Raw genomic sequence first — 27818 nt, 5'->3', positions numbered from 1 at the left:
CTTATATGATGATCAAGGAAATCTCCAGATTTTTAAAAAAGTTTTCTTTAGAGAAATGCTTCTACTTTTACTTCCTCCTCTTCACATTCCTGTCTATTTTACAGAAATTATCTTTATTATTGGCATTTTATCCTTTAAAATCAAAGCTATTTTTTTCCCAAAGGATATGGGTGATTTAATCAGAGACTAATTTGCAAGCTCTTTTCTACAAGTTTGGATGCCTTTGAGTCTGACCTGAGACACCTGGGTGAGGCCAGGATGCTTATGTTTCCTAGCTCCATGTTTTCATTGAGCACCAGGCTGTGTGGCCTCTATAATTCTCAGTCCATCTCTCCTTCCTCTTCATGATCAGGCTTGAAAAGCTCTACATACAAGCTCTGTTGCTTATCTGCCCACTGCTCAGAACTTTAAATAGTAACATGCTGGCAAATTAAAACATATGAAAAACTTTGGGAAAATTATTTTAGGTCCTCCTCAGTAGTTGAAGAGATTTTATTTAACTTAAATAATCTTCGTTGAAATCTTACATTGTGTTTTTTTGCGCTCTCTCCTATCCTTAGGGTCTGCCTAGAGTTTAAACTATAGATACAACAATTCTGGCTATCTATGCTTTCATTTAACCAAATTTTTTCCTCTTCATGAAAATCAGATTTTTTTTGTAAAAACATTATAACCAAATGCTAGAGGAAAGTAAATTATATTTAACATCATGGCCTTTCTGTACTAAGAAGAATGTAGTTATATTAAAAAAAAGAAAAACAAGCCGGGCCCTGGCTCACACCTATAATCCTAGGCTGAAAATCACTGTTTGAAGTCAGCCTGGGTGGGAAAGTCTGTGAGACTTATCTCCAATTAACCATCAGAAAACCCAAAGTGGCTCTATGGTTCAAAGTGGTAGAGCACTAGCCTTGAGCAAAAGAGCTCAAGCATACACCCAGGCACCATTATCAACAACAACAACAAAAAATAACAACAACAAAAGAACCCAAAGAAGCTATATTTGGTGCCCACTTGATTTCTTTAAGTTTTAAGATTCTGTGACTGTTTCTATCTTTCACCAGAGAGAGACACTGATTGTATATGAAAGTGACAAACAGCCCTAGGGTCAGGGTTGAGTAATTTGCTCAAATATCTTACAATTTATCCGTGTCAATGCTGATACCTGAGTTCAGTTTCCCTAAAATATAATCTTTATGACATACCACTGGGATATTTTCATTCCATTATTTTCCTATTTGCTCTGGACCTTGTAAACAATAACATGCTCTTTTTTTTCTAAAAGTGAATTGTTTATATATAAACATCTGAAACTGATACCCTTTTGCTACAAACAACACAAATATCAATGTTGTTGACAACAAATGTAACCAATTTAATTATTATGCATCATACAAAGCTGTATTAAATCTTTGAACCCCATTTCCTGTAGTTATATCTTATTTGATGGTTGAATGCATGCATATTTTATGATGTGACTTTTTCCCTTTTAAACAGACTATTTATTTTCTATTATATTAGATCTCAGGATTAGAGTAATTTATATAGTTTTACTTCTGTTTGGATAAGTTAAAACTTGTATTCAAATGCTCTGCCAATAATATATTTGTTCAAAAAATATTGTTTCATGGAGATAATCTATAATTTTGCAGCCTCCCCTGACTTGTATACTTTTTATAGGTCATTAACATGAATCTTACAATAACAATGGGCTATAATAAACTAAATCTAAACAGAAAAGGAATCATTGGAGCATACAAATCCAGTTATCGTTAAAAAACTAAAATTTCATAAATAGAAGAAAACTTGAATAATTATAAGACTGAGTTCCAGTAAGAACATGACTGATTTTAAGCGCTCAGACCAGAAACGAGGTGTGTGCCAATGCCTGTAATCCCAGCTCTTCAGAAGGTAGAGATCTGAAGGAATACAGTGGACATTCCAGGAAAAAGTTAGTGATATCTACATCTCAATAAAGAAGCCAGGCATGGCAGTGGGCACTATAGTCACAGTAGAAAGAAATAAGTAGGAAGCTTACAGTCTAAGGCCCCAGAAAAACCAGAAAACTCTATCCTAAAAACTATCTAAAGCAAAAAAGTAGAATGCCCGCCTAATAAGCACAAGGCCCTGAGTTCAAATCCAAGTAACACAAAAACAACCAAACAAAAGAATAGAAAACATTCTGTATGTTCCAGTAATCCTACTGAAGACTTTTCAGCATTGATAGATTTAATGTTCTGCCCATCTCTGGTTTCAAATAATTATTACTGTGGTATACACATGTGACCTCAAACATCTTAAAGTCGTTTGCTATATCCATAATTTTATTGATAATTGTATTTGTTCTCTTTTATCATAAGGGAAATGAGGGACAAATAGCTTGTAGGGAGTCCAGTAATTGTACAGCTAGAACAGTTAATCTCAAACCCTTAAAATCTCAAAGCTTCAAAGGCAAAAGTGTGTGTGTGTGTGTGTGTGTGTGTGTGTTGTTCCTTTTCAATACCACACTGCCAGGAGGGAGAAATAATGTTGTTTTTTAAATTCCGGAGATAGATTCTCCTGCAAGCAACAATTCTCTAGAGGATTTTTCAATAAATTGGTTATTTCCACAGGTTTCCTCAGAAAATGTCTGTGAACTTACAAGTTTTTAATTTATGTTGAAGTGACCTTACTTGGCCTCTCTAGGCTTCATGTTTCTCACTTAGGCAATTTTGGGGTGACTAGAATTTATTGGGAGGATGGGATGCACTAAGGAATGCAAAGAGCTCAACACATTTAACTTCTAGTAAAAAATGAACCCAAGGTACCAGCTATTATTCAGATTGGCCTTTGAGATTTTTCTTAAATGTTCTTTCAAAAATCAATTGATTTAAATTGGAAGAATTTCCTTCAGTACCAATCTTAGACTAACATTTAACTAAGAAAATAACATAGTTTACTATATTATCTTGCAGGCGAGAGAGGGTGGTCCTGGGTCTTGAACTTAGGGCCTAGTGGTGGCTAAGCAGGTACTTTGCATTTGAACCACACTCCCAGCCCTTTTTTGCTGTTTAGTTATTTTTAGGTAGGATCTTGTTTTGTTGTTGTTGTTGTTTGCCCAGGGTCCCCTCCGACCCTGACTCTCTTACCTATCACTTTTGGAGTAGCTATGATCTACTTCTGAGTAGCTGGGATTGTGGGAATGAGCCACCAAGTGGGGCTTGAATGGATTCTTTGGAATGATAATATGAGTCTACCGGATTTCATTGTGTGTTCTTGTCTCCAGGAAGTCAAAAGCAACCCAGCCTGAGAAGCTTTGTGCCTCACAGGGCTTGGCTGTCATTTTGGATTTTGCCACCCTCATTATTATCAGCTTTAGTCTACAGTATCTAATATTTCCTTCTCCCTAAATGTGTACCTTCTGAAAAGAGAAGGGCAGCTGAGACCCATTGGTCTATCGGTGTTGTGGAGAGCACCAGATGAATTAAAGCCATGACCACTGCTGGAATCCAACTGTTGAGATAATGTTCATTGTTCAGTGACTGGAAAGAAAACTATTTCGTGACATATGGGCAGATGGCTGTATAGGAACACAACCTTTTAATAATGAATTATTGTTTACCATCATCATTTAATATCTCTTCAGGACCATTATCCTGAGGAGGGACTGAGGTTAAAATGAAGAAGCTATATGTCACAGGTGTATATTTCTTGTGCCTGTTTGCATTTGTGTTCACTTTCATAATTGTGTGTTTGTGTGTGGAAGAGGGAGAGAGGGAGGGGTAAGGGAGGGCGAAATATGGAGGAAGAGAATGAGGGAGGGAGAGAGAAAGAAAGAGAGGGGGAGGGAAAGACACTAGCTAAAATTTATGTGGAAAGAGTCTCACTACTCAGGGATAAGAATGAAGCTATAGACTGAGCTATCAATACCTTTTATCTCCCTAGACAAAATAATTCATCATGATGTGTACTTGTGCCTAAATCCAGAACAAAAAAATCTAACCCTCATATTTCTATTAAAACTATTGGGGAATGATGCAAAGCTCTCTTTCCATTGAAGTGTCTTAAACTATTAAGACAGGAGTTGTAGATGCTAGAAGAGAATGCACCTGGAAATCCAGCCAACAAAGGAATATCAGAGTAAAGGAAGAATAAAGATCCTAGTTTGTCAGCAATTAGATCATATTACCCCCCGAGTTGCCTACATGAATTAATACACTTCCTTCTTTTCAAAAGTAGGTTTAAATTCTGTTTCTATCATTTGCAATCCAAAGAGGCCAACTACTATGAAAGACATTTGTGGAATAGAGATGTTGCAAGTGGACAGAACAAAAATACTATAATGTTTGCAGATGAGCGCAAGATCCCTGAGTTGAGAAGATCTATGGCCTTGTTTACTAATCCAACATGTTCTAAGAATATAAGCCAATAAAAATTTTGTGCTTAATAAGGATTTAATATTGCTATCCCATAATTCCTAGAGCACTCTCTCCAATCTTTGTCAACAAAAGTTGGGCTTTTTTAAAAAAAATCATGCATCCCTTCGATGAGAAGAATATTCTACATTTGGCCACTGAGTATACTGAAGACAGAAATTATTGTATGTTCACCATCCAGCAATTTTATCATGATTTATCCTTTTCCTCTCATTTTTCTATACTTTCTGATTGGGGGATTGTTGAGTAGAGATTCATTGTATGACATGAAAAATCCATGATCAAAATTTAATCACATTCCTATGAGATAAGGACCCACAAGTAGATTTTAGAAGATGAATGTGAATTTGTGCTGTCTTATCTTGGCAGTTGCTTAAGGCTACTTTTGTGTCTATGCTTTAGGTTTTATCTGATGATTTGGAGGAATTTTCACCATCTAGTATTTGGGAAGAACGCTGACGATTTCACAGCCATGGTATAGAGAGTTTATTCAATTTTGTTTACCAGATATCCACGATTCCCTTTTGAGTAACCATACTTTCATGCCTCAGTTGTCGGTCTAGAAATTCCTTATCTGACTTGTGTGGAACCAAACTGCCTGTTTTTCAGATGTGGCTAAAGGACCATTTTCTTAACCATTACCTTCAGTGATAGGAATGCGACTCATTTCTGGGGCTTCTAGACTTGCACCTCTGTAACCTATGAAAAAGCAAGGTTGGGCTCTCAGAAGCAATCTTGTCATGACGTAGAGCCTGAGTAAGAAGAAAGCAAAATCTGAAGAATGCAGATTAATGAAAGAGAAAAAGACATGATCTCAGCATGAGCACATGGTTACACATGCATTTATACTCATCACTGAATTTTAATTATAGAAAACAATTCATTCTAAAATACTCAGTTCCTTGAGACTGTAGGATTCAATACTGCTTGCTTCTTCACTGCCTACAAGAAAAGATACAAATCAGCAGCTAGCAAGACAGTTTTATTGAAGCGTAGGAGCACAGAGGGATGGCCACTTCCCTTGGTTATATTGATTTGGTGAGAAGTAAATGCTAAGACCCATCTACCCTCATGGGGAGGAAATTACAGATAGTTGTGAGCAACAGCAGGTAAGAATCACAGAAGCCGTATTAAAGCCCTTTCACCACATACAAGGAAAAATTAATGGTCTAACATTTTCGGGAGGGGATTATTATAACAAACAGTAGATTGAAATTCAGCCTAATAAAAGCTTGGTGCTAATGGGCTACACATGCAATTCTATCTACTCAGGAGGCTGAGATCTGAAAATTGTGGTTTGAAGCCAGACTGGGAAGGAAAGTCCATGAGACTCTTATCTCCAATTAATCACCAGAAAGCCAGAAGTAGAGTTGTGGCTCAAATGGTAAAGCACAAGCCTTGAATGAAAAAGCTCAGGAGCAGTGCCTAGGCCATGAGTTTCATTCCTTCGACTGGCAAACTCATAGGCATGCACATACGCAAATGCACGTGCACATGCATACACACACACACACACACATACACACACACGAATACCTACTGTGAAGTGAATAGGGACAAGAATATAAATGAACTTACCCCACTTTTGAAGTATGGGAACATTCTGTTCCTTATGTCTGGCAGACATTAATGAGACTTTTAAATTTTATGGTGAAAAGAATAGTAAGAATAATTCAGTGTTACTGAAAGAGAAGACTTTGGTTTGCAAATGATACTCTGGAGATGACAAAAATGTCCTGGGGGAAAGAGAATGGGCTGGCACAGTTAGTGTTTGGAGGGTTAGCGTTATGTCTTGATGAGGTTGTATTCGTATGTAAGAAGAGATGGTTCCAACATTAAGGAAAACAAAAATAATAATCTAGTCTTTTCTGCTGTCACACATATTTTGTTTAGAGGTGTCAAACATATTATTCATATATAGCATTGCTTCAGAGAATTATTAAGGATTACCATGCTGTTGTACATATTTATGCTATAGATAATTCTGAGTTTTGCCAAAAGGAAGGAGATGTATTCAGAGGGGAGGGGGCAAGGGAATAATGGAGTGAGGAAGAGAGAGAGGGAGGGAAGGAGGGAGGGAAGAAGAAGGAAGAAAGGAAAAATGAGAATTGGATTACCACACTGTTGTACATATTTATGCTATAGATAATTCTGAGTTTTGCCAAAAGGAAGGAGATGTATTCAGGGCGGGAGGGGGGCAAGGGAATAAGGGAATGAGGAAGAGGGAGAGGGAGGGAGGAAGAAGGAAGAAAGGAAGGAAAAATGAGAATTGGATGGGGAGGGGAAGGAAAAGAGAAAGAAAGTATGCCTAGAATTTAATTGTATCTCCATTGAAAATATATTCATTTTATTTTCTGTCATTTCTTCTCTGTTAGCAAAGTGCTGTGTGGAAAAAGTTTTGCTAAAATATGTGCTTTAAAATGAAATGTAAAAATGATCTGAGATTGGATATGACTTGTCGATTTTGTGTTCTCTCCCCTGTAGTTTTGATGATAAAACATTGCTTGATTTCTTTCCCTGACAGCTCTGTTATTAGTTGGTGCTTGTAAGAGAAATTTAGACTGAAAATTGTTTGATGTTGGCAAATTAAGGAAGCACTCTTAGAAGTAGGGTCTAATGAAAGGGCTTGGCTCTGGGACTGTAAACCAATCTTCAGTTTAGAGCTTCTTCAGAGTTCGTGCAATTTTAAACAAATGGTTTAATATTTTTGAATTCCAGTTTAATACCTATTAAATGGAGATTCACAATACTTATCTGATAGTTTGAGGTCAACTACACAGTCATATAAGCTTATTACACATAAGTATCAATAATAGATTGGGGGATTTTGTTGTTGTTGTTTGCTTGTTATTTTAGAATAGCCCTATTTCAACTAAATAGTACGGTGCCTGGTAATAACAGATCGTGGATAGAATAAAATGTGCTTCCTCTTTGCAACTGGAAAAGCACTAGATACAGCTCTGGGGAGATCACATGTAGTATTCCACTGACTCTTCAAGTTACTTGGTATCTCTACAATTTAGGTTTTATGTGTTTTGAAAATATATATAATGGTTATAACAGTATAGCACAGTGATGCTGATACATAAAAGTCTCATTATGCCAGGTGCCAGTGGCTCACACTTGTCATCCTAGCTATTCAGGAGGCTGAAATCTAAGGATCATGGATTGAAGAAAAACAGAAAAGTCCACATGAGACTCTTCAATTAACCACTCAAGAACCAGAAGAGCTGTGGCTCAAAATGGAAGAGAGCTAGCTTTGACCAAAAGAGCTCAGGAGCAGTTCAAGCCCCATAACTGAAAACAGAACAAACAAACAAAAAACCCCAAAACTTCTCATTATAGGCTGCTATGGGTTAGGATGTGGCTCCATTTTTAATGTATTATGTGTGGCTCCATTTTTAATGTATTATGTGATCTTGGACAACTTTGGCATACATGTGTGAAGTCAGTTCCTCATAGGTAAAATGAGGCTGCTAATGGCTACCACATGGTCATACTGGGGAGATATCTATAGCATCTAGAGTCATCGTTCTTAAGTGTGGTGCCACTGAAAATGTATAACTCCATTTCCCTAGTTCAGGAAACTTAAGAATTGCTTGACCTTGTGAATAGATTTTATATTGAATAGATGATATATGAGTATGATTTTTAAGTGAACAAATATTATGTTGTAGTATTTAAAATATAATTTTCCAAATAGAAACTTTACGGGTTATTTCTTTATTGCTGCTGTTATTTTTGTGTCAGTTCTAGGGCTTGAACTCAGGACCTTGGTGCTGTCCCTGAGATTTTTTTGCTCAAGGATAGTACTCTATCACTTGAACCACAGCTCCACTCCTGGCTTTTTGGTGATTAATTGGAAAAAAGAGTGTCATGGACTTTCCTGCCCAGGGTGGTTTCAAACCATGATCCTCAGATCTCGTCCTCCTGAGTAGCTAGGCACCACTGACACCTGGATAGATTTTAAGTTTTTATAATATACTTTCAATAAATTTAAATCCATATGAAATAAAAAAACTAAAAATAATAGTAATATAATTTTTGGTTCCAAGTTCTTTCCCTGAATTATTACTCATTATCATGATACTTAGATTTTCACAGTAAAAATAAAGTACTGTTCTAGTCCTTCAATGATACACGTTTATTTGTTTATAAGAAGTATTTTGTGGAAAACCAAGGATTTTGGAAAAATGTTTTCTTTTTATTCTAACTTATAATCACTGATCAATGTGTCATCGAAGAAGCAATAAAAGGAGAACAACGCATGTAGACATAAAAGCACTTGTTCTGAAATTCAATTCACTTAAAATGAATTTATCTAGAGTGAAGGATAACATACTGAACCCAAAAGAGACAGAGATTAAAAAACAGATTCTTTGGTCTCAAAAGCTCACAATATTTTTTTTTTGTTGTTGGTCGTGGGGCTTGAACTCTGGGCCTGGACACTGTCCCTCAGCTCTTTAGCTCAAGGTGAGTGCTCTACCACTGGAGCCACAGCACCACTTCTGGCTTTTTTCTGCTTATGTAGTGCTGAGGAATCAAACCCAGGACCTCATGCTTGAAAGGCAAGCACTCTACCACTGAGCCACCTTCCCAGCCCAAGCTCACAATATTAAAAGGAAATTAATACATGAAAACACACCTTACTTTCCTGTTCTAGTATACCCACTGGACGTCTTGCAGGATTAAAAGCTTCCATGTACATTTTTTTTTCCATTTTCTTTTTCAGTAACCTACCTTGTCTCCCATACCTCATGCTCACTATTCAGAGAAAGGAAATGCCCCACCAGCACAATCCTTCAGGAAGACAGCTAAGAAGCAAGCACCAGGCAAATCTGGATGTTCAATCATGTGAGCGGGGAGGGGTGGGGAGGGGGGTAGGTAGGGGGCAGGGGGGAGAGGGAGGATGTTGACATGACTAGAATTCTAGAACTATTAGAACACAAGCAGAACAATCACTAAAGGAAGAAATCTGATTAAATATATTTTACAAACTATATTTTTGTACAAAACTACACATCAACCAAACTCAAGAAATAATTTCTAAAAATGAAGCCTATTTATGTTCACATTGCTGCCGTAAATCCCAAACACTTCATGGCAGTTAATGGAATAATTCCTCCATCTGTAAACCTTTGGAAGTAAAAAAAAAAAAAAGTAGATGGGTCAGGCATAGAAGACATAGATGTAGATATTTATGTCCCCAGAGGGAGGAAATAATGAGTCAAGGAATCCCTAACAGTTTTGAAATCCAGGCAGCCAGATTCCATTAAGTAAACAGGCACAGGAATGCTTCTGAATGCAGTGGTTCTTATACTATACCATTCTAATCTCTTCTATAGTCACATCTTCCTCTGCCTCTCCATCTGCACCTCTCTTCTGCTTATACTTGTCATTAGGAATACATTGACACTTCTGGCATAATTCAGGATGATGCCTTATCTCTAGATTCCTACCTTATTCAAAACTTCCTTTTGACAAATATAGTGACATATTCAAAGGCACCAGAAATTCAGGCATAGATGGGTTAAAACCTGAAAGTACTCCCTAGAGTCAAAACTAATATTAATGTAAAAAAGAGAGAGAGAAATAAAAAAATTGTGGTTTCAATAGTGTAAACCTTAGTCCATTTTCTCTTCCTGGTGGAAATTTAGCTTGGACATATACCTGCTCAACTGACTCCATTTCCTAGCTCCCCTAGCAACTTAGTGTGGTTATGTGAGGGCTTTGTCCTGCCTGATGTAAGAAGCAGCAACTACATAGAGCCTGGGTATCTCTAACTTAAAGACAAGCCATCTACCCTGATTTTCTTTCTTACTCCTATTTCTTATCCATAGGTGTGCTCACTGGTCAGTTCTGACCATGAAACAGGCAATATCCTAAGGTAGAAGTTGGCAAAAATTTCTAGAATTGTTCAGATAATACATCTATTTTGGCTCTGTGACCTATTTGGTCTCTATCTCAACTGCTCTACTCTTGAACTGTTTAACAAAGGCAGTCATAGAAATACAGTAACAGAAGTGAGCAGAGCTGTCTTGTAATATAATTTTATTTATCACAACACATGGCAAGCCACATGTGATGGTTGTTTTCTCAAATCTGCTCTAGGGGCAGGAAAAGATCTGGGTTTTACATCAAGTCTCCAATAATCTAGATTACTGACTTCACAGACAATTTCATGAGAAAGATACAAATAACTATTTTCTTTAAACCACTGGGTATTTTGGAACTTTGCCATAGTGACTTTGAAATTTTGCCACAATGGCTTAATATTCTTTTTTTGGGGAGGGGTCTGGTTGTGGGGCCTGAACTCTGGGCCTGGGCGCTGTCCTTCAGCTCTTCAGCTTAAGGCTAGCACTCTACCACTTGAGCCACAGCGCCACTTCCAGCTTTTTTTCCTTTTGCTTATGTGGTGCTGAGGAATTGAACCCAGGGCCTCATGCATGCAAGGCAAGCACTCTACCACTGAGCCACCTTCCCAGCCCCAAATATTCTTATATTTACCTAGACATACACATTCAGTCAAGAAAAGTATTGAACTCTGAAGTCAAGAATTAGTGTTGTGAATGAAGAAATACTGTTACAAATAACTAAGGAAAAAATCAAATAATCTAATGGAAATGTAGGCAAAGGACAATGACAGGAAATCAAAGAGGAAACATGAGTAAATTCAAATAATGATAAGATAGAAACAAAGTTGAATAAAGGTTTTATTAAGTGCAGTTGTTCAACAACTGAAATAAAAGCAACACCAGGATATAGGTTTTCACTTATGAAACCAGCAAGAAAAAATGACTTTTATGGAGTGCATGAAAAAAACTTACACCACAGAGGCACAAACTGTTAAAAAAAATCTACGAAATATCTGACAGTAGATATTAAAACCATGCATTTTGTCTAAGCAATAAAATTTCTCAGAAGTGTATTCCAAGATGACTGTAAATACACCTATTATGCAGTATACATAATTGCTTCATCTTATAAAACAGAAGAAATCCCTTTGTAGCTATGCAGAAGTTCAATAAAATAGCATTGAATAAAAAATAAAAATTTTTAAACAAGATGGAAACATATTCTTGACATACTAAATGACAGTTATAAAATATATCCCCCAGAATCATAATCTTATTAAATAAAGCATGCACACACACCCAAAAGGACAGCAGGGATTGCTATTAAGAGAGGACAGCAGGATAAGGAATGATTTTCATTTACTTCAACAGCTTTGCCATAATGTCAAATATCTCATTGTATTTTGAATTACCTTGAATATCTGCAAATAAAATGTGAATCATTTATATTTTAAATGAATTTAAAACTAAAAACATTTGCAACTATCTAATTTATTTAACAGATATCTGTCATGTATCTAGTATTACTAGCTCATAACCATATAATCCCAATACTCAGGAGGATAAAGTAGGATAATTCCAAGTTCAAGCTTTACCTGGGCTATATAAGAGACCTTTCTCAAAAGGAAGGAAGGAAGGAAGGAAAGAAGGAAGGAAGGAAGGAAGGGACAGAGGGAGGGAGGGAGGGAGGGAAGGAGGGAGGAAGAGAGGAGGAAGAGAGGGAGGAAGAGAGGAGGGAGGAAAGGAGGGAAAGGAAAGGAAAGAGAGGGAAGGAGGGATATAGACACTAAACAAAGAAATAAGTAAATCAAGAGAAGAGATAAGAATTGCTGTGAAGAAAATGAGCAATTTTTTTAAAGTGTGTACACATGTTTTAGTAGGCAGAAAGCAAGCTTCTGTATAAATTTTACAAAGAAGAGAAAATTTGCTATCTCATTCTGGAGACTGAGTGCTGACTATCAAAAGAACTAAAAGATCCAAGACTAAATATCAGGACTTGATTCAATGAGGAGACTTTCACAATCATTAAGCAGTAATGGGAGAACAAAGGTGATATAAGGCAGGGAGTTGAGTGTTAAGACCATGATGTGAGTTCTGAGTACTGCTCCTTCAAATGCAAGGATGCTCATGAGCAAGTATAATCTCCATCAGATAATCTTCAACCCCTAAGTACACAAACTAAATAATATTTCACTAAAATTCAAAGAGTTGTTTTCCCTAATTACAAGAAATAATACTACACAGTTCAATTCATATAAAAACTTAACAAGTACACCTCAAAAGCTTGGTGCTACCTTTCAGTTTGAACCATATAAAGGACTGGAAAAATGTGATCCCTTCAAAGCTGGAGATTTATTCTCATTTGTCAAGCAATTGATTGTTTTCTAGGGATATATCTTCCTTAGAAAAAGCTAGCATTTACAATCTTTTACATAATTATAACATAGCAGAATTCAGGGCTTGCTAATTTTCCTTTTAACCAGAGTACAAATTTGTAAACCATAGGTTCTTGTTTTAAATACTGTGCCCAGTAGGAAATTTGGAATGATTGTTTTTACAGTCTGTATACTTTCTAAGAGTCTTAAGATGACAACTGAACATCTCTGACAAAGCACTTTAAAAGTGTGTGTGGTGGTGGGGGGGTGTTGTTCTACAGATACCTGTTGTATTTGCTTCTTTATTTGGAGATTCTGTTAGAAAGAATGTCTGGAATCCTGAATCACCTCTATATCACATTTTGGTCCAATGAGAAAATAAACAGTGAAAATACTAAAAGTCTAATAGCAACTTTTATGGAATCATATGATCATTTCCCAAGTTTATGCTCTTTACAAGGAAAGCCATCTATGAAGCATGAAGAAATGTGTCTCCTTTTGTTGGGTACCACAGTTCTACTACACAAGATGAATCCCCTGTGACATCTTACACATGGACATACAATGACTTGCTTCTAGACTCATCCAAATAATGATTAGAAAAAATTGAAGAACCAAGTTCAAAGGGATATAACACATCTTAGAAAACATAATACACTTTAAAGACAAGCATGTCAGTAAGTCTGTAGTCAACATTTTATTTCATTTTTAAAATTATCTTTAAGTCGTTGTACCAAGGGGTTTCAATTCAACATGTTATCTCTAGTTGTTTGAGGTTGGTCCATACTATGTTCCACAGTGACTGCACAAATTCAGATTTCCACCAACAATGCGAAAAGTTCCCTTTACTCTCCTCCCAGCACTACTGTCCTCTGTCTTTCTGGTAATGAGGAGTCAGGTGGTATCTCATTGTGGTTTTCATCCACATTTCCCTAATAATGAATGATGTCAAACTTTTTTTTTTCTGGTCTTCTTAACCAGGGCTTTTTCTGATGCGTTGCAATTGAGTTGTTTGGGTTCCTTATATATTCTGGGTATTAACCCAGCTACATTTTCAAATTCAAAATCAGAGAGAGAATTGACAGAAAGCATTTTCATGCAAAATATTGCTGATCTATTACTATGTGGAGAAACAGGTGTTTATGTATATATAAATTTACAAGATATACGTGCTTGATTCATTTCACTCACACTCAAGCAGCTAAAGCCAGCAGGAAGCAGAGAGGTCAGGCTTTGAAAATTTTGTGTGGAATGGACTTATCCAAACAAATGCAGCCATTTTGTATGCTTTAAAAGTTATTACATGAAAAGGCTTTAGTAGATCTTTTCTTTCGAATATCAGAAAGAAATGATGGTCAAAGCCACAAAGCAACAGTATTTAGCTATGTAATGCACAGCAGCATTAGGGTTACCAGAGCAGGCGTGTGTGTGTGTGTGTGTGTGTGTGTGTGTGTGTGTGTGTTCACACACTAGTCCTGGGGCTTGAACTCAGGGTATAAGTATTGTCCCTGAGCTGTTTTTCTCAATGCTAACACTTGAGCCACAGCTCTACCTCCAACTTTTTGGCAGTTAATTTGAGATAAGAGTCTCACAAACTTTCCTACTCGGGCTGATTTTGAACTGCAATCCTCAAATCTCAGTCTCCTGCATAGTTAGGATTACAGGGTTGAGCCACCAGCACCAGGCAACGTAGTGAGGCTTTTAAAGTCTCATTACTTTTGGTAACTTCTCCCAATTCTTCCATCATTAATTCCCCATTAGAGATTTTCAGCACTTTCTCCACACAGCAAATTTTCCCCATGCTGGTTTTGGAATGCAGGTTCCTGAGTGAGCTGCTCAGACGTATGTATGGCCACATTGTTTTGACATCTTAGGGCATAAGCTTCTGTGGGCTTTGCTCCTTTCTGGCAGAGCTGGATCTGGAAAGCATCTTGGAAACCACTACGAAAATTTTCATTGAAGAAACCATAAATGATGGGGTTGATGCTGCTATTGCAAAAGGCAAGCCAGTGGGCAAACGGGTAGATGTAGATGTTGATGACCCGCAGTGCCTCTGGAGAGAGGTCAGCATAGTCAGACAGCATCATCAGGGTCCACAGGGGCAGCCAGGAGAGAATGAAGAGCAAGGCCACTGTCAGCAGCATCTTGATGACCTTCTGCTTCTTCTTGGACACCATGTGCAATTGCTCCTGGCTCTGCTTGCCTGGGAGGGGCAGGGCTGTATTGAGGAGTACCATTCCAATCCTGCCATACATGACGACAATGAGAGACAGGGGAGCCAGGTAGATGGTGGCAAAGAGCACAGTGGTGTAGAACTTTCTCATTCCCTGATTTGGCCAGTCCTCATGGCACCAGTAGACTGGGATGGTTTTATTCTGGGAGCTGAGTCTCACTCGGTAGTATTTTTCTTCCTGTACGTGCAACATGATTGCAGATGGAGCCATGATAGTGATCGCCAAGACCCAGATGATCACAATAATGACAAAGGCTACTTTGAGAGTGAATTTGGGTTTAAAAGGGTAGACCACACATCGGAATCTGCAATGAAAAGCAAATATGTATGAGCCACTACCTCCCCATGTCTGCTCAGGTTGTGAATCATGTCTATTCAAGTAGCTAAGTTCTCCATCCATATTCACCTCCAAAGCATAGCAAGTTATCTGTAGCAGTGAAGTCCGCACTGTCATTTTTGTATTTGATATGTGTTTGAGCACAAGATTTGAACAAGTCAAGCATTTCAGGCACAATAATAATAATAATAAAATAATATTGGTAACTGGCATATACAGACTGTGGCACAGTCTGTTCCATTGGTTTGCATGGGTCATCACTTTAAGCCTCATTACTTAAAACACGAGGACGCAGATATAGAAAAGGTAAACATGTTGCCTGTTTTAGCACATAAAGTTTTAGCACAGGTTCGTTGGCTTGGTGCTGTTCACCTGACAGTGTGCCCAGTAGACCTTGAGCTCTATTAGGCTATTACAGGCAATCTCCTTCACTTTCTTGGCTGTTCCCCAAAACACTGTCTCTGTACTTGACCATGAAACCTGCTTTGGCCAATAGTAGGCAGAAGCTTTTCATGCACATTGACTTGTCCTTTTGGAATGTTTCCAACTTGCATATTCCATATTCCTAATTCAAGATGCTTGAATTAGGTGGGAGGCATGTAAGGAAAGGCCCTAGGGGATGGCAGGCTGACCATCTTGGCTGTTGCAGCCTCTGCTTAATTCCCAGGGTAACACCACTGTAACATGCGGAGCAGGAGAGCCACCCCGAGGTGCCAGCAACCAACAGAACCATGAGGAGCAATACAGCATTATTTGTTTTAAGCCACTATTTTGATGATTGATTTTAGAGCTTTGGGTCTAAGAGTTTCTATAACAAATTTATGAGCCTTTCAGATATTCTATGTCCTCTAGTGAACATGAAAATCCAGCATCAGCATGTAGAGTAATGTGTAATTCATTTCATTACTTTAGTTATTCTGGAGCTTCTTATAACTATATTGATATTTATTATATTGATTATAATCAACCTTTACTATGAAGCATTACTAGCATTTTATATATGTTCCAAGTGCTATTACTTTTTTCATCTTTGATTTTTCTTGATTACTCTACAAAATGAAATTTTATCAAAATTATCTTTCAGATCTGCAAGTAAAGAAATTTAGAGACTTAAGTGGGAGGGCAGAAACTTCCAATTAATTCATGTGGGATATCTTCAGACAATGCCTAGTTAGCTGGGAATCTGACTTCTCTGTTGTCATCTTTCATAAATCTTTCCTTTGCCAGGTCTTCTCTCTAATTATCAAGAGTCCTTCTAGTCTCCTAATCAGTGAGTTCTCCCATTCTTCCGCTTTGAAATTGTGAGTAATTTCAAAAGCACAATTGTAAGTATTTTGATTTTATGAAGATCAACTATTTAAAATATTGTTTTATCATTTATTAAGGCATAGGCAGACAGAAGAGAGGATAGTCTAGGTTGAGAAATAGTTAGTGAAAAAATTATCCAACAAGCACTAAAGTTGGACTAGGGTTTGGACTTTATCCAGAGAAATAGGAGATTCATTGAAAGATTTTACATGGCTAAGGGGAAGATTACTATTTTTATTATGGTTATTTACTTTTTTGTAATTTATTATTTATAAATAAACACATATTAAATAATAATTCATTATTGTTTTGGTGTTATTGGTGCCACCTCTGATAAATTAAAAACAGAATGAGTCAAATTAAATTTACTTACTTGACAAAAATATGTAAAACGCAATTTGAAACTCACGCTCTCTCTGGAAATCAAAGCATTACACCAGGTACAGAACAAATTAATCTGTACGTTTATGTATTAATTAACCTCATTTAAGTTTTTCTAACATAAAGATGAGGAGAAATATATATTTCCTTACTTTTTTACCCAAATTTAACAAACTTTCGGAGCTAACCACAACTTAAGCATTAGCAACCCAGTGGAAATCCCTTTGGCAGATAAACTTGTTCCTCTTTGCCTAGGAGTTCAGAAGTTGTTACACAGACATTCTCTCTCTCTTTCTCTCTCTCCCCCTCTCTCTCTCTCTCTCTGTCACACACACACACACACACACATATAGTTTTTTTGTTTTTTTTTGGGTCAGTTGTGGGGCCTGAATTCTGGGCCTGGGAACTGTCTCTCAGCTCTTCAGCTCAAGGCTGGCTAGTACTCTACCACTTGAGCCACAGCACCACATCTGGCTTTTTCTGCTTATGTGGTGCTGAGAAATTGAACCCAGGGCCTCTTGCATGCAAGGCAAGCACTCTACCACAGAGCCACCTTCCCAGCCCTGCTACCTATATTTTTATGCTTTTCAATTATTAGTCTTCATCTTTAGTGCCTTAAAATTTAGTGGTAACATGTTGTATATCTCATTACATAACCTCCTTCATTGAGGGCTTATCCTTTTGAAATGTTTGCATGTTGATCTATTTCGTTTTAGTCACAATACATCTTTTGAAAGATGTAGCACATGCATTAATTTTATTCTCATTTACTTTTTAAGATGAAGATCAATATTTCTTCCTAAATATGTTCAGGAGAGTAATAGAAACAGTAAAAAAAAGAATTGAATACTTAAATACTAAGATAGTCTCAGGATCTATGCTGAAATACGAGTAATAGTATAGATATTTATTCACTCTGAATTTATGCAATTATACAACTGAAGTATTCCATTATTACAAATATTCAACAAAACAATAATTTAGTAGAAGCACTACTTAGTAGTAGTAGTACATAAATAAAAGGTGTATAATTAACATAATTTAGCATAATTATAGGAGCAGTTACAGGGTATAGTGACTTGGGAAAACATTAAGGCTCAAATTTCATGATGATTAGTAAAGGTTTAAATTTTATTCTATTTACCTATTTACCTATATACCAAATAAAATGATTACCTGATAGGTCCTTGGGAATTGGGTAAAACATTACTCGAATAATGATACAAATAATAGCTCAATATTAAAAATAAAATCTAACCAGTTTGTTCTTTTGATATCAACAATTCCATTGTAGGGACTGGGAAGGTGGCTCAGTGGTAGAGCGCTTGCCTTGCATGCATGAGGCCCTGGGTTCGATTCCTCAGCACCACATAAGCAAAAGAAAAAAAAGCCAGAAGTGGTGCTATGGTTCAAGTGGTAGAGCGCTAGCCTTGAGCTGAAGAGCTGAGGGACAGCGCCCAGGCCCAGAGTTCAGGCCCCACGACCAGACCCCCAATAAAACAAAAAACAAAAACCAATTCCATTGTATTTCATACTTTTAACCTTGCTTTCTTTCTCTTTCTACACACACACACACACACACACACACACACTGCTGCTACTAGTTGGCATTTGTACTTAGTTGGACAGTTTGTCTTCCAGATCACTGTTTATATAGTTTGTCAGTATTTCTTCATGCCTACTCCTGCTGCCTTAATGGAGGCATGTAACCCCTCCCAGCTGTTTCCTTATAAAAGTTTCTTAACTATTCTCTTTCCATATCACATTACTCCAGTCCATCTCACTAGCTGCTGAAGAGTCTAGAATGATAGACAAATATTTATTTGTGTCATTTAAGCAAGAGACTAATAAATCTGTACGTCTTTGGGACAAGTTTTCACTCCTTAAAATGTGAAATGGGTCTATGAAAATCAACTGGTGTTCCCTAATATGCACCCTCCTTCCTATTCCCACTGAACTGTCTTTATTACCTAAACAAGCTTCTTTCAAGAGCTCTATGTAGGTAGATGCTAAGGCTTAAAAGACATTCTTTCCCTAGTATCTTCCTAAGGCAAATGTATAATTCCTTGAGATTTAGACAAGCTTTGTCTCTTCTTTGAATCCACAAGTTCTTCTCCTAACAGGTAGAATTAATCATGTTCTCCATATCACGGTAGAGAGCATTATTTATAGGGATTTTTGATAGGTTTGTCTCTCTTCTACCAGCTTATAGACTTCCTGAGACAGTATACGATCTTATTTCTTACAGAGATTATACTACCCACTATCTGACAGTCAACAAACTGGTTAAATTATTTAATCATAATAAATATTTTAATCCTAAAGCCTAGATAACATTTTAGATTTCAGAATATTCATATTTGCTTCCTTAAAACTTCTAGATTCTACTATGAAAATAAAATCACAGCACCTATAATTATGTCATTTTTTAAAATACAGAGAATTCAATAGCTTTGTTTTCTTATTATCACACCATTACTGGATATATGCCTTGTTCTTAAAAGGTTAAGTATCAAGAATAGTATTGAGGGAAGACTTGGCCAAAACTAGATTACGTATTTTTCTGGTGGATTATTCATGGGCACATCCTTTTATCTAGATTCAGAGTTTTGTGCTGACTTACCTGTCCACTGCTATAGCAACTAATGTAAAAACTGAAGCCGAGACTGATATCCCCTGGATCAATCCACTGATCTTACACATGCTATTTCCAAATGGCCATCCTGAAAGGGAAGAAGAACAATCTTTCAGAAGATCATCTTACTGCACTTAAGGAACAAATAGAAAAGTGAATTCAAGATGAATGCATTGTTTTCATCATGATAACTATGCTCAGTGCCTCCCAATATTTTTACTGGTTTCTCCAGAACATTTTTAAGGATAGTAATCACTACATTCAAGGCATTGAAATAACTATTTTACATCTATTAACATATAATTCCCATAACAAGAATTTGAAGATTTTATTTATTTATATAACAATTTTATTGTTTATTACATATATTTCCCTAATATGTGTATAGAGAAGTAAACAGCACAAATATCACATTTTATGTCAATGACAGTTAGCAGCACATTAAGGACTTGAACTAAGACTTCAGGTTTATAGCGTCTGAACCATTAACACTTTGTTTATATATAAAGTAGTGAAACAGTTTACATTATAGCTACTCCAAAATTAAGAGAACTTTTGCATAAACCAGATTAGTTTATTTTAACTATTTAACTGAACATTAACTCCTAGGAAGTCTGGGAAAAGGTACTAATAAAATTGTTAAAGCAGTTTGATTTTCTAAATACTTATCTGGTATTAAAAGGAAGTAACATTCTTTGACTTGCAAATATTCTATACATGTCATTCAGATTTTTAAATTTTACCTAAAAAATCCCATAGTTCATTTTTCCAAAACAAAATATTATTATCTAATTTTAAATAGCCCAAATAACTCATACATTACATATATATTAACATTTGATAGACTATTTCTTGTTTTAAGACAGGCTCTTGATATGTTGCTTTTACTGGCCTCAAACACACAATTCTCCCACCTCAGCCTCCAGATCAGTGTAGATTACCTTAAACTAGGTTCTTGAATCACTTGCTAAGAAGAGAAAATATATAGCCAGTCCTAAAATGTATTAGGTGATTATTTTTCAAAATATACAGATGTGATTATGTAGCCATTGATGGAACATGAAAGAATAATGCACGTTTTATATTGCAAATTTTATTTTATATTACTCACTCTATTGAAATGAGAGCACCAAGTCAAGAAGAGTCTAAGTCCATAGAAATTGAAGTGTGGAACACTACTAAGTGGATTTGGGGAAAACATGATTGGGAGAAATTATGTATAAATCCAATCAGTGGCCTCCAGCTTTCCCCCAGGCTACCAGAATGGCAGTCTGCCTGCTGAGGAGACAGAAGAACAGGTTGTCCTAATTCTAGGTCAGCAGGTGCACAAACAGTGGGTGCCACATGATGCAGTAGGACTGAGTGATGTCATACCACCGTGTAGACATTCTGCTGGTTCAGAGCCCCTTTCAGCTCGGAAATGCAGTGAACCAGCCTTACGTTCATGTGGGGGAAATCAGAATTTCCTTGAAGGAAAGTGACCTGTCCAAGAATATCAACATATAGATTTGATTTCCCAATTAATGTCCAGTTTACTGAAGCTGGGGTTGATGCAATCTCAAGTTCCAGCAACAGGAAACTAGCAGGAAACCGTGTAATGCTTTCCTCTAAAACAGTCCCTTAAATACCTGTTAGTACTAGTAAGCTTCAACTATAAAAGAAAGGATGAAAACACACACTAATAAGTGCTTAAAATGGAAAATAAAGCTATATTAATAACATCAGAAATACATTTTAGTCATGCAACATATATAAGGAACTATAAGAAACACCGATACTAAGAGAATTAAAGATGTAATGAAAATTGATGCATTCAACATAAAAGTTAGAAGGAAGCTAAGGAAATCTTTCCTTTTTCTTATTTGGTTTGAGGATCAAACCCAGGGCCTTGCAGATGTAATGCAGTGTTCTTCCTCCAAGCTTTAGTATCTCCAGCTTTGTTTCTGAGACTAAGTCTCACTATATGGCACAAGCTAGCTTCATACTTCTATTCCTCTTGCATCTGCCCCTGCCTCAACCTCCCGAGTGCTAGGAATATAGGTTTGTACCACCACACCTGGTGCTAAGAAAAGTATTGAAAAATAGAACAATAAGGGATGTAAAATAGAATAGAAAAGATTTTTAATAGCAATGATGACTCTCTAGCTTAATACAAGTCAAAGACAGGAAAATGAACTTTTCAAGAAGATATTGCCTTGGGTTGAAAAGCATTCATTTTTTGACTGAAATATCTAATGCATATCCAATACAATGAATGAAAAGCAGCAATACTTACTGCAAGGCTTTACTTTTATAAAATTCAGAGTACCAAAGATAAACAGAAATCCAAAAGGCTTTCAAGAAGAAGAATGATTAAAACAAGAGTGGAATAGTATGAGATTTTTCAGTAGCAATTACACATCTCTCTTTATTAACTAGAAAGTAATCCCTTTACAGTCAAAGGAAACAAATTTCTACCAGGATTTTCTTGCAGCTAACTATAATTAAGAGTGGAACAAAACACACACATACGAAGATCTCAAATATATTTGTGTCAATATATCATCTCTTAGGAAGGGCTACACCAAGAAAATAGAAAGCATGGAACCAGAAATTTCAGGGGACTGAACACACAGAGAGGTACCAAGAATTCTAAGTACTTATCTCAGAGTAATCACTGAACTACACACTTAGAAAGCAATGTGTTAGCTGGGTGCAAGTGGTTCATGCCTGTAATCCTAGCTACTCAGGAGGCTGAAATCAGAGGACTGCAGTTCAAAGCCAGCCCAAGTAGGAAAGTCCATGAGACACTTGTCTCCAATAAAGTACTCAGAAAAACTTAGAAGTGACACTGTGGCTCAAGGGGTAAAGTGCTAGCCTGAGCAAAAGAAGCTCAAGGATAGTGCCCAGGTCCTGAATTCAAGCATAGGATTGGCATAAAAAAAGAAAACAGAAAGCAATGTATTCAGACAGTAAAAGGAAATCTGAGGACACCAGAATAGTAGCTCCATGAAAAAGATGCTATTGACATGATACAGATGTTTGAATTATTACCTCAACAGCTATCCTCTGGGAAGAGAACTAGAGGACAGATTACTAATGTGCACAGTAATACTAAACAAATCAGTGTGCCATATCCTTAGGAAAACAATAGTTTTCTAAGAACTGGATATTCTATCTCTTTCTATGGTTCAGCATAGGTAACACAAAAGTAAAAGAGCAATATATGCTCTGGATATTGATTTAAAGAAAAAATGATTTTGTTATTTGGGGAGACTAAGAAAAACAAAGAATGTGTGTCACCTTGTGTTTATGTGGTGAAATTGCAGTGTGAGGATGAACTCGACATCTACAGTTTAAAGACAACCTGTGAACTAGAAATATGTTAACAATTACCAAAATCAAATGCAAAAATGTGGAGTGGCTGCCTGGTGGGGCTGGACATTATGAACTCTGGTGCAGTGATTGGTATGCAAAACTTAAAGTAATAATTTGATGTACAAACGCTTATAGGAGAAAATACTTCAAGAAAAGCAACTTACCTGAGAGTAACAGTAAATTTTAATGAATTTCTTCGTTCTCTTTTTGTCTACCACAAGATATTTACCATGTTGTATTCTCATTAAACATTTGCTTAGTGATAAATACCGCAAACAGAGTTTATGCAATATAGAATGGTTAGAATAAGCCCTCCGTTCATCTTGGCTTCTACTCCAGAGAAAGGAAGTAGATGGAGGAAGAGAAACCAGTTTTCCTATTCTTCATTAACCTTGTTGCCAGTCAGTTAGCCTGGATTCTTTTTCTAATACTCTGACAGTGAGAGTAGCTGAACAAGAGCTCTACTGCTAGGAGCAGATATGAGGGCCAAAGGCTTCCAGACTCAGAAGCTTATAGCTCTAAGTCCTGAGAAAAAGAAGCCATGACTCCAGGCTCTAGACTCTGATGAATGAATGAATGAATGAATGACTCTGTCCTATAGAGAATAAATGACTCTGCCCTGTGGAGAATAAATGAATGATTTTCCCCTATGATGACTGAAAGAATGGCCCTCACCCTTGATGAATGAAAAACCCTTACATTACATGAATGTCCTTGCCATGTGGTAAATGCATGAATGCCCCTGCCCTGTGATGAATGAATGAATGATCCTGCCCTGGCTCAAGGATACAGAGCAACATTCATCTTTACATTGCACACACATCATAAGCCAACATACCTGCTATGATATTGTCCAGCAGCGTTATAGGCATACAGAATATGCCAACTAGTAAATCACTTACTGCCAGGTTAAAGATGAAGAGATTAGTGACTGTGTGCATGTGTCTGTTCCTTATTACGATCAAGCAAACCATGGTATTTCCCACCATGCACAGGACAAAGATCAGGAAGTAGGAAATAATGAAGATGGTTGCTACTTGAGGCTGGTGGAGATAGTAGTTCACATAGGTAATATTGATATCTGTGGAAAGGTGATGCAGTGTGTCATTGTCATGCCAGAGGTGATACCAGTTTTCTGAAGAGTCTGGGTCCCATCCTTCATTCATGATGGAGCTTAACAAAGGAGAGGGAGAAAAGCATAATTAGAAACTAGTAGAATAAAAGCTGGATGCTTGAGTTTAGTCAGAGGAGCACTCTGGAAGCAGCACGGAATTTTAATTGGCCTGTGACAAAATCTATCGCTTTGCATGAAACTGAATTATAAATAAAACATTCTATTAGATGTTAACTAAGCATTAGATACCATCACTTTGTACCAGGTACAAAAAATATATTTTCTTTTCTAATACTCTTTATATTTTACTTTTACAGACATACCATCCATCCATTTGCAACTTTATTTCCAGAACCTCCTAACCTCTGCCTTCAGGTATTTTAACCTATCAAAACCTAATTAAAACATAATTAATTGTTCTTAGAAGGCTAGCTTACATGTCTCTAGTTCTTCTGGAGTCTGAATAAGTTAAGGTGTCTGCATCTTCAAAACTTACATAAAGCTTCTTGTAGTTACTGTTTTGTCTCTGTGAACCAAATGTTCTTTGTCCACCTTTTCTAATTATCTATCTATCTATCTATCTATCTATCTATCTATCTATCTATCTATCTGTTTTGTGGTGCTAAGAATAGAATTCAGGGACTTGAACTAGGTAAGCTTTTAGTTCATTTTTCAGATATTATCTCAGACTAACTTTTCTCCAGCTTGCTTAAACACAATTCTCCTACCACTGCCTCCTAGTAATTGGACCAAGCCATGTGTAGCTTATTATTGAGATAGGCTATTGTAAACTTTTGTCTTGGCTGTCTTTAAACTTTGATTCTCTTGTTTCTGCCTAAGAGGATGGGAATTACAGGTATGTACCACAATGCTAGGCTCTTTTATCACATACTTCTAAATAGCTACCATAGCTACTATAGTACAAGTCTCTTAAAATCAATCTAGGCTACTTGTTGAGCTTCATTTCATATAATTCTATTTACATAGAACAAATTATTATTGATTCTCTGTATAATAAAGTCGTACTTTGTATTCCAGATGTATCCAAGATAACTCCTAGGATCAGTGATTTATTAGGAAGTAAAAAGTTTCACGGGGAAAAATCTATAGGAAACTAGATACAAGCTCCCAAGAGTCCTTTCTCAATGGAACTACACAGGACATTTTTAATACTTCTCGTGACTTGCTATAACACTATGTGTAAATTGTTGTCTCCCTGGGAAGCTCCTTATAGACTCAACACCCCAGGTGTTCGCAGAAGAAAGCTCAAGTGCTAACTATTTTCCTGGAAAGGATCTCAGGTCTATACCTGCAGACACGATTCCTCACTTCCAGGCAGAACACAAAAACCACCACACAGAACATATAAACAACAGGCACAATAAGCCACTTTAGCCACTTTTATTACTTCAGTGATGAGTGTATCATTATAAAGAACTATCTACTTTACATTCCATATTACATTCCAACCAAGGATTTTGTAAAAAAAAAAAAAAGCACTTTAAATGATAATGCTTTGGTTCCATTAAAATCTTAAAATCTTTGTTAATTGATTAGACAGATGGTTATATGTGCCCATAATTGAAAATAAATCTGACAGTGGTCTTGTACAACTAGTCTCCATATTTACTGCTTGGAATAATTGTATGCAATTTAATCGGTAAAAATGAATTTACAGGGGAATGGTGTTAGTAGCTAATCAGATCCTAGTTTTTCTAATTTGGGGAGGGGAGGGGAAATAACAAAATGCTGAAACAAGGATACAGGTTGACCTATTGTCACTATGTTGAAAACAAACTTTACAACTCTGGAGAGGTAGGGGAGGAGTTGGGGGGGGAGGGAAGGGATAGCAGAGGAAAAACAAAGGAGGGGGTGACAATGCTCAACAGGAAATGGTCGCATTACCTTACTCATGCAACTGTAACCCCTCTATACAGTACCTTTACAATAAAAAAATTAAATATAAGACCTCTGAGGCATTAAGTGACTCATCCTCCTTATTCAGCATTTTCTTATCTTTTTTTAAATAAGTTTTTTTAATGTGAAAATATTGTACAGAGGGGTTACAATTACATGAGCAAGGTAATGAGTACATTTCTTATCAAGCATTGTTGCCTCCTCCTTTGTTTTCCCCCTACCATCCCTGCCCTCCCACTTTTGCAACTATGTGGGTTTTTAAAAAATCATTTTGGTCTGTAAGTGTTATAAAATTATGCAGTAATCACTTAATTGATTTTGGGTGGCTTTATTTTTTAATTTATATTTTAAATTTTATTTTCTTGTAAAAATGTTGTACAGAGAGTTACATCAGTAAGGTAATGAGTGCATTTCTTGTCAGACATGGTTACCCCCTCCTTCATTTTTCTTCTACTATCCCTTCCCTCCCTTACCTCTCCCACTCTCACCCCAAAGGTGTAAGGTTCATTTTCAACATAATGTCTTGTGAGTATCATAGAGAAAAATCCCAAATAACCTAGATTTGCTTGCTCTTAGTTGACTTAAAGTCTATTTCAGTAATCACAAAGCTCACTACCCTTGCTGTGGAAGAGACCTCTAACTGAAGTCACCTAATGGGATACAAATTATTCTCTCAGCAAATATCCTCTGGGGGTAAAGTTACTTTTCTCTATCACCCAGGTTTTTAGAAGGTAGCTTTCTAGTATCTTCTCCCTTCTCCAGGGAAAAGATGCCTTTTGTATACTAAAATTGAACTTCAGAAGTAACTATTCGAGGACAAAGGAACTAAAATACATCAGTTATAAGGTTTTCTAATCAATAGCTTTTCTTTAGATTTACAGAACCTAGACCATCCAAAGACTGACATATAACAGCAGGCTGCTTACCAGAAAAACAGATTCTTGAAACGTGTAATTGGAAGTTGCAACTCTCTTGATACCTACTTATTTGACATTTTTTCCTACTACTCCTTAACTAATCTTTCTACCTGTTACTGGAAGGAAGGTGGTTTTTGTTGGTAATGGACAAATACAACTCATAATGGCTTACATGTAAGACCAGAGATTACAAAGTCACTATAACAAAGCATAGGGAAAAGCTATTGATTTTGACACTGATTCCTTTGGATTCAACTCTTGAAGTACAGATCATATAAATATAAGAAAAATGGAATATATTAACCTAAAAGCTTCTGCATAGCAAAGAAAATAAGAATATATTTAGCAAGCCTACAGATTGAGAGCTAATAGCGAATAGAAGACTAACATCCAAAATACACAGAGAATTCAGCAAGAATAAAACACCCAAATTAAAATTGGACAAAGAATATAAACATTTCTCCAAGATATACATATAGCCCATGGATACATAGAAATGTTCAACCTAACTAATCTTTAGGGAAATGCATAATCAAGTCAGTAAGATATCATTGGATACCTGTCAAAATGGCTGTTATCAAATAGACAAAAGACAACAAATATTAGCTAAAATGTGAGCAAAATGGAAGTCTTGTATGCTGCTGGAAAACCATGGTGAGAACTAATGATTCCTCAGAAAACTGAAAATAGATTATCATATCACCAGAAATTCCATCTTGGGGTACTCACCAAAAATTTAAATGCAATTTTCTGAAAAGATGTATTATTTCCCATGTTTATTGCAGCATTATTCACAACAGCCAAGTTAAGGAAATGAGATAAATACCCACAAAAAGAAAAATGGGTAAAGAAAATTATACAATGGAACATTCTTCGGCTTCAAGAAAAAATGAAATTATGTCAATATGTAGTTAGAATCCAAAAACATTGTGCAAAAATGAAATAAGCCAAGTACAGGAAGACAAATATTGACTGTT

At 36.5% G+C, this 27818-nt stretch overlaps 1 protein-coding gene across 1 annotated transcript; it reads right to left on the bottom strand.

The window, feature by feature from the left end:
- Positions 1–14399: 14399 nt before the first annotated feature.
- Positions 14400–24059, bottom strand: Npffr2 (neuropeptide FF receptor 2). The gene is made up of 3 exons (XM_013020173.1): positions 23732–24059; positions 19525–19624; positions 14400–15180 (listed from the first exon to the last, which is right to left on the bottom strand). Exons 1-3 carry the CDS (start codon positions 24057–24059, stop codon positions 14400–14402), a joined length of 1209 nt encoding a protein of 402 aa, XP_012875627.1.
- Positions 24060–27818: the final 3759 nt, after the last annotated feature.

Source organism: Dipodomys ordii, unplaced genomic scaffold (genome assembly GCF_000151885.1).
Source record: "Dipodomys ordii isolate 6190 unplaced genomic scaffold, Dord_2.0 Scaffold49, whole genome shotgun sequence".
Classification (NCBI taxonomy): domain Eukaryota; kingdom Metazoa; phylum Chordata; class Mammalia; order Rodentia; family Heteromyidae; genus Dipodomys; species Dipodomys ordii.
Note: the sequence above shows the minus strand (reverse complement) of the source record. Positions and strands in the feature narration are given on the sequence as shown.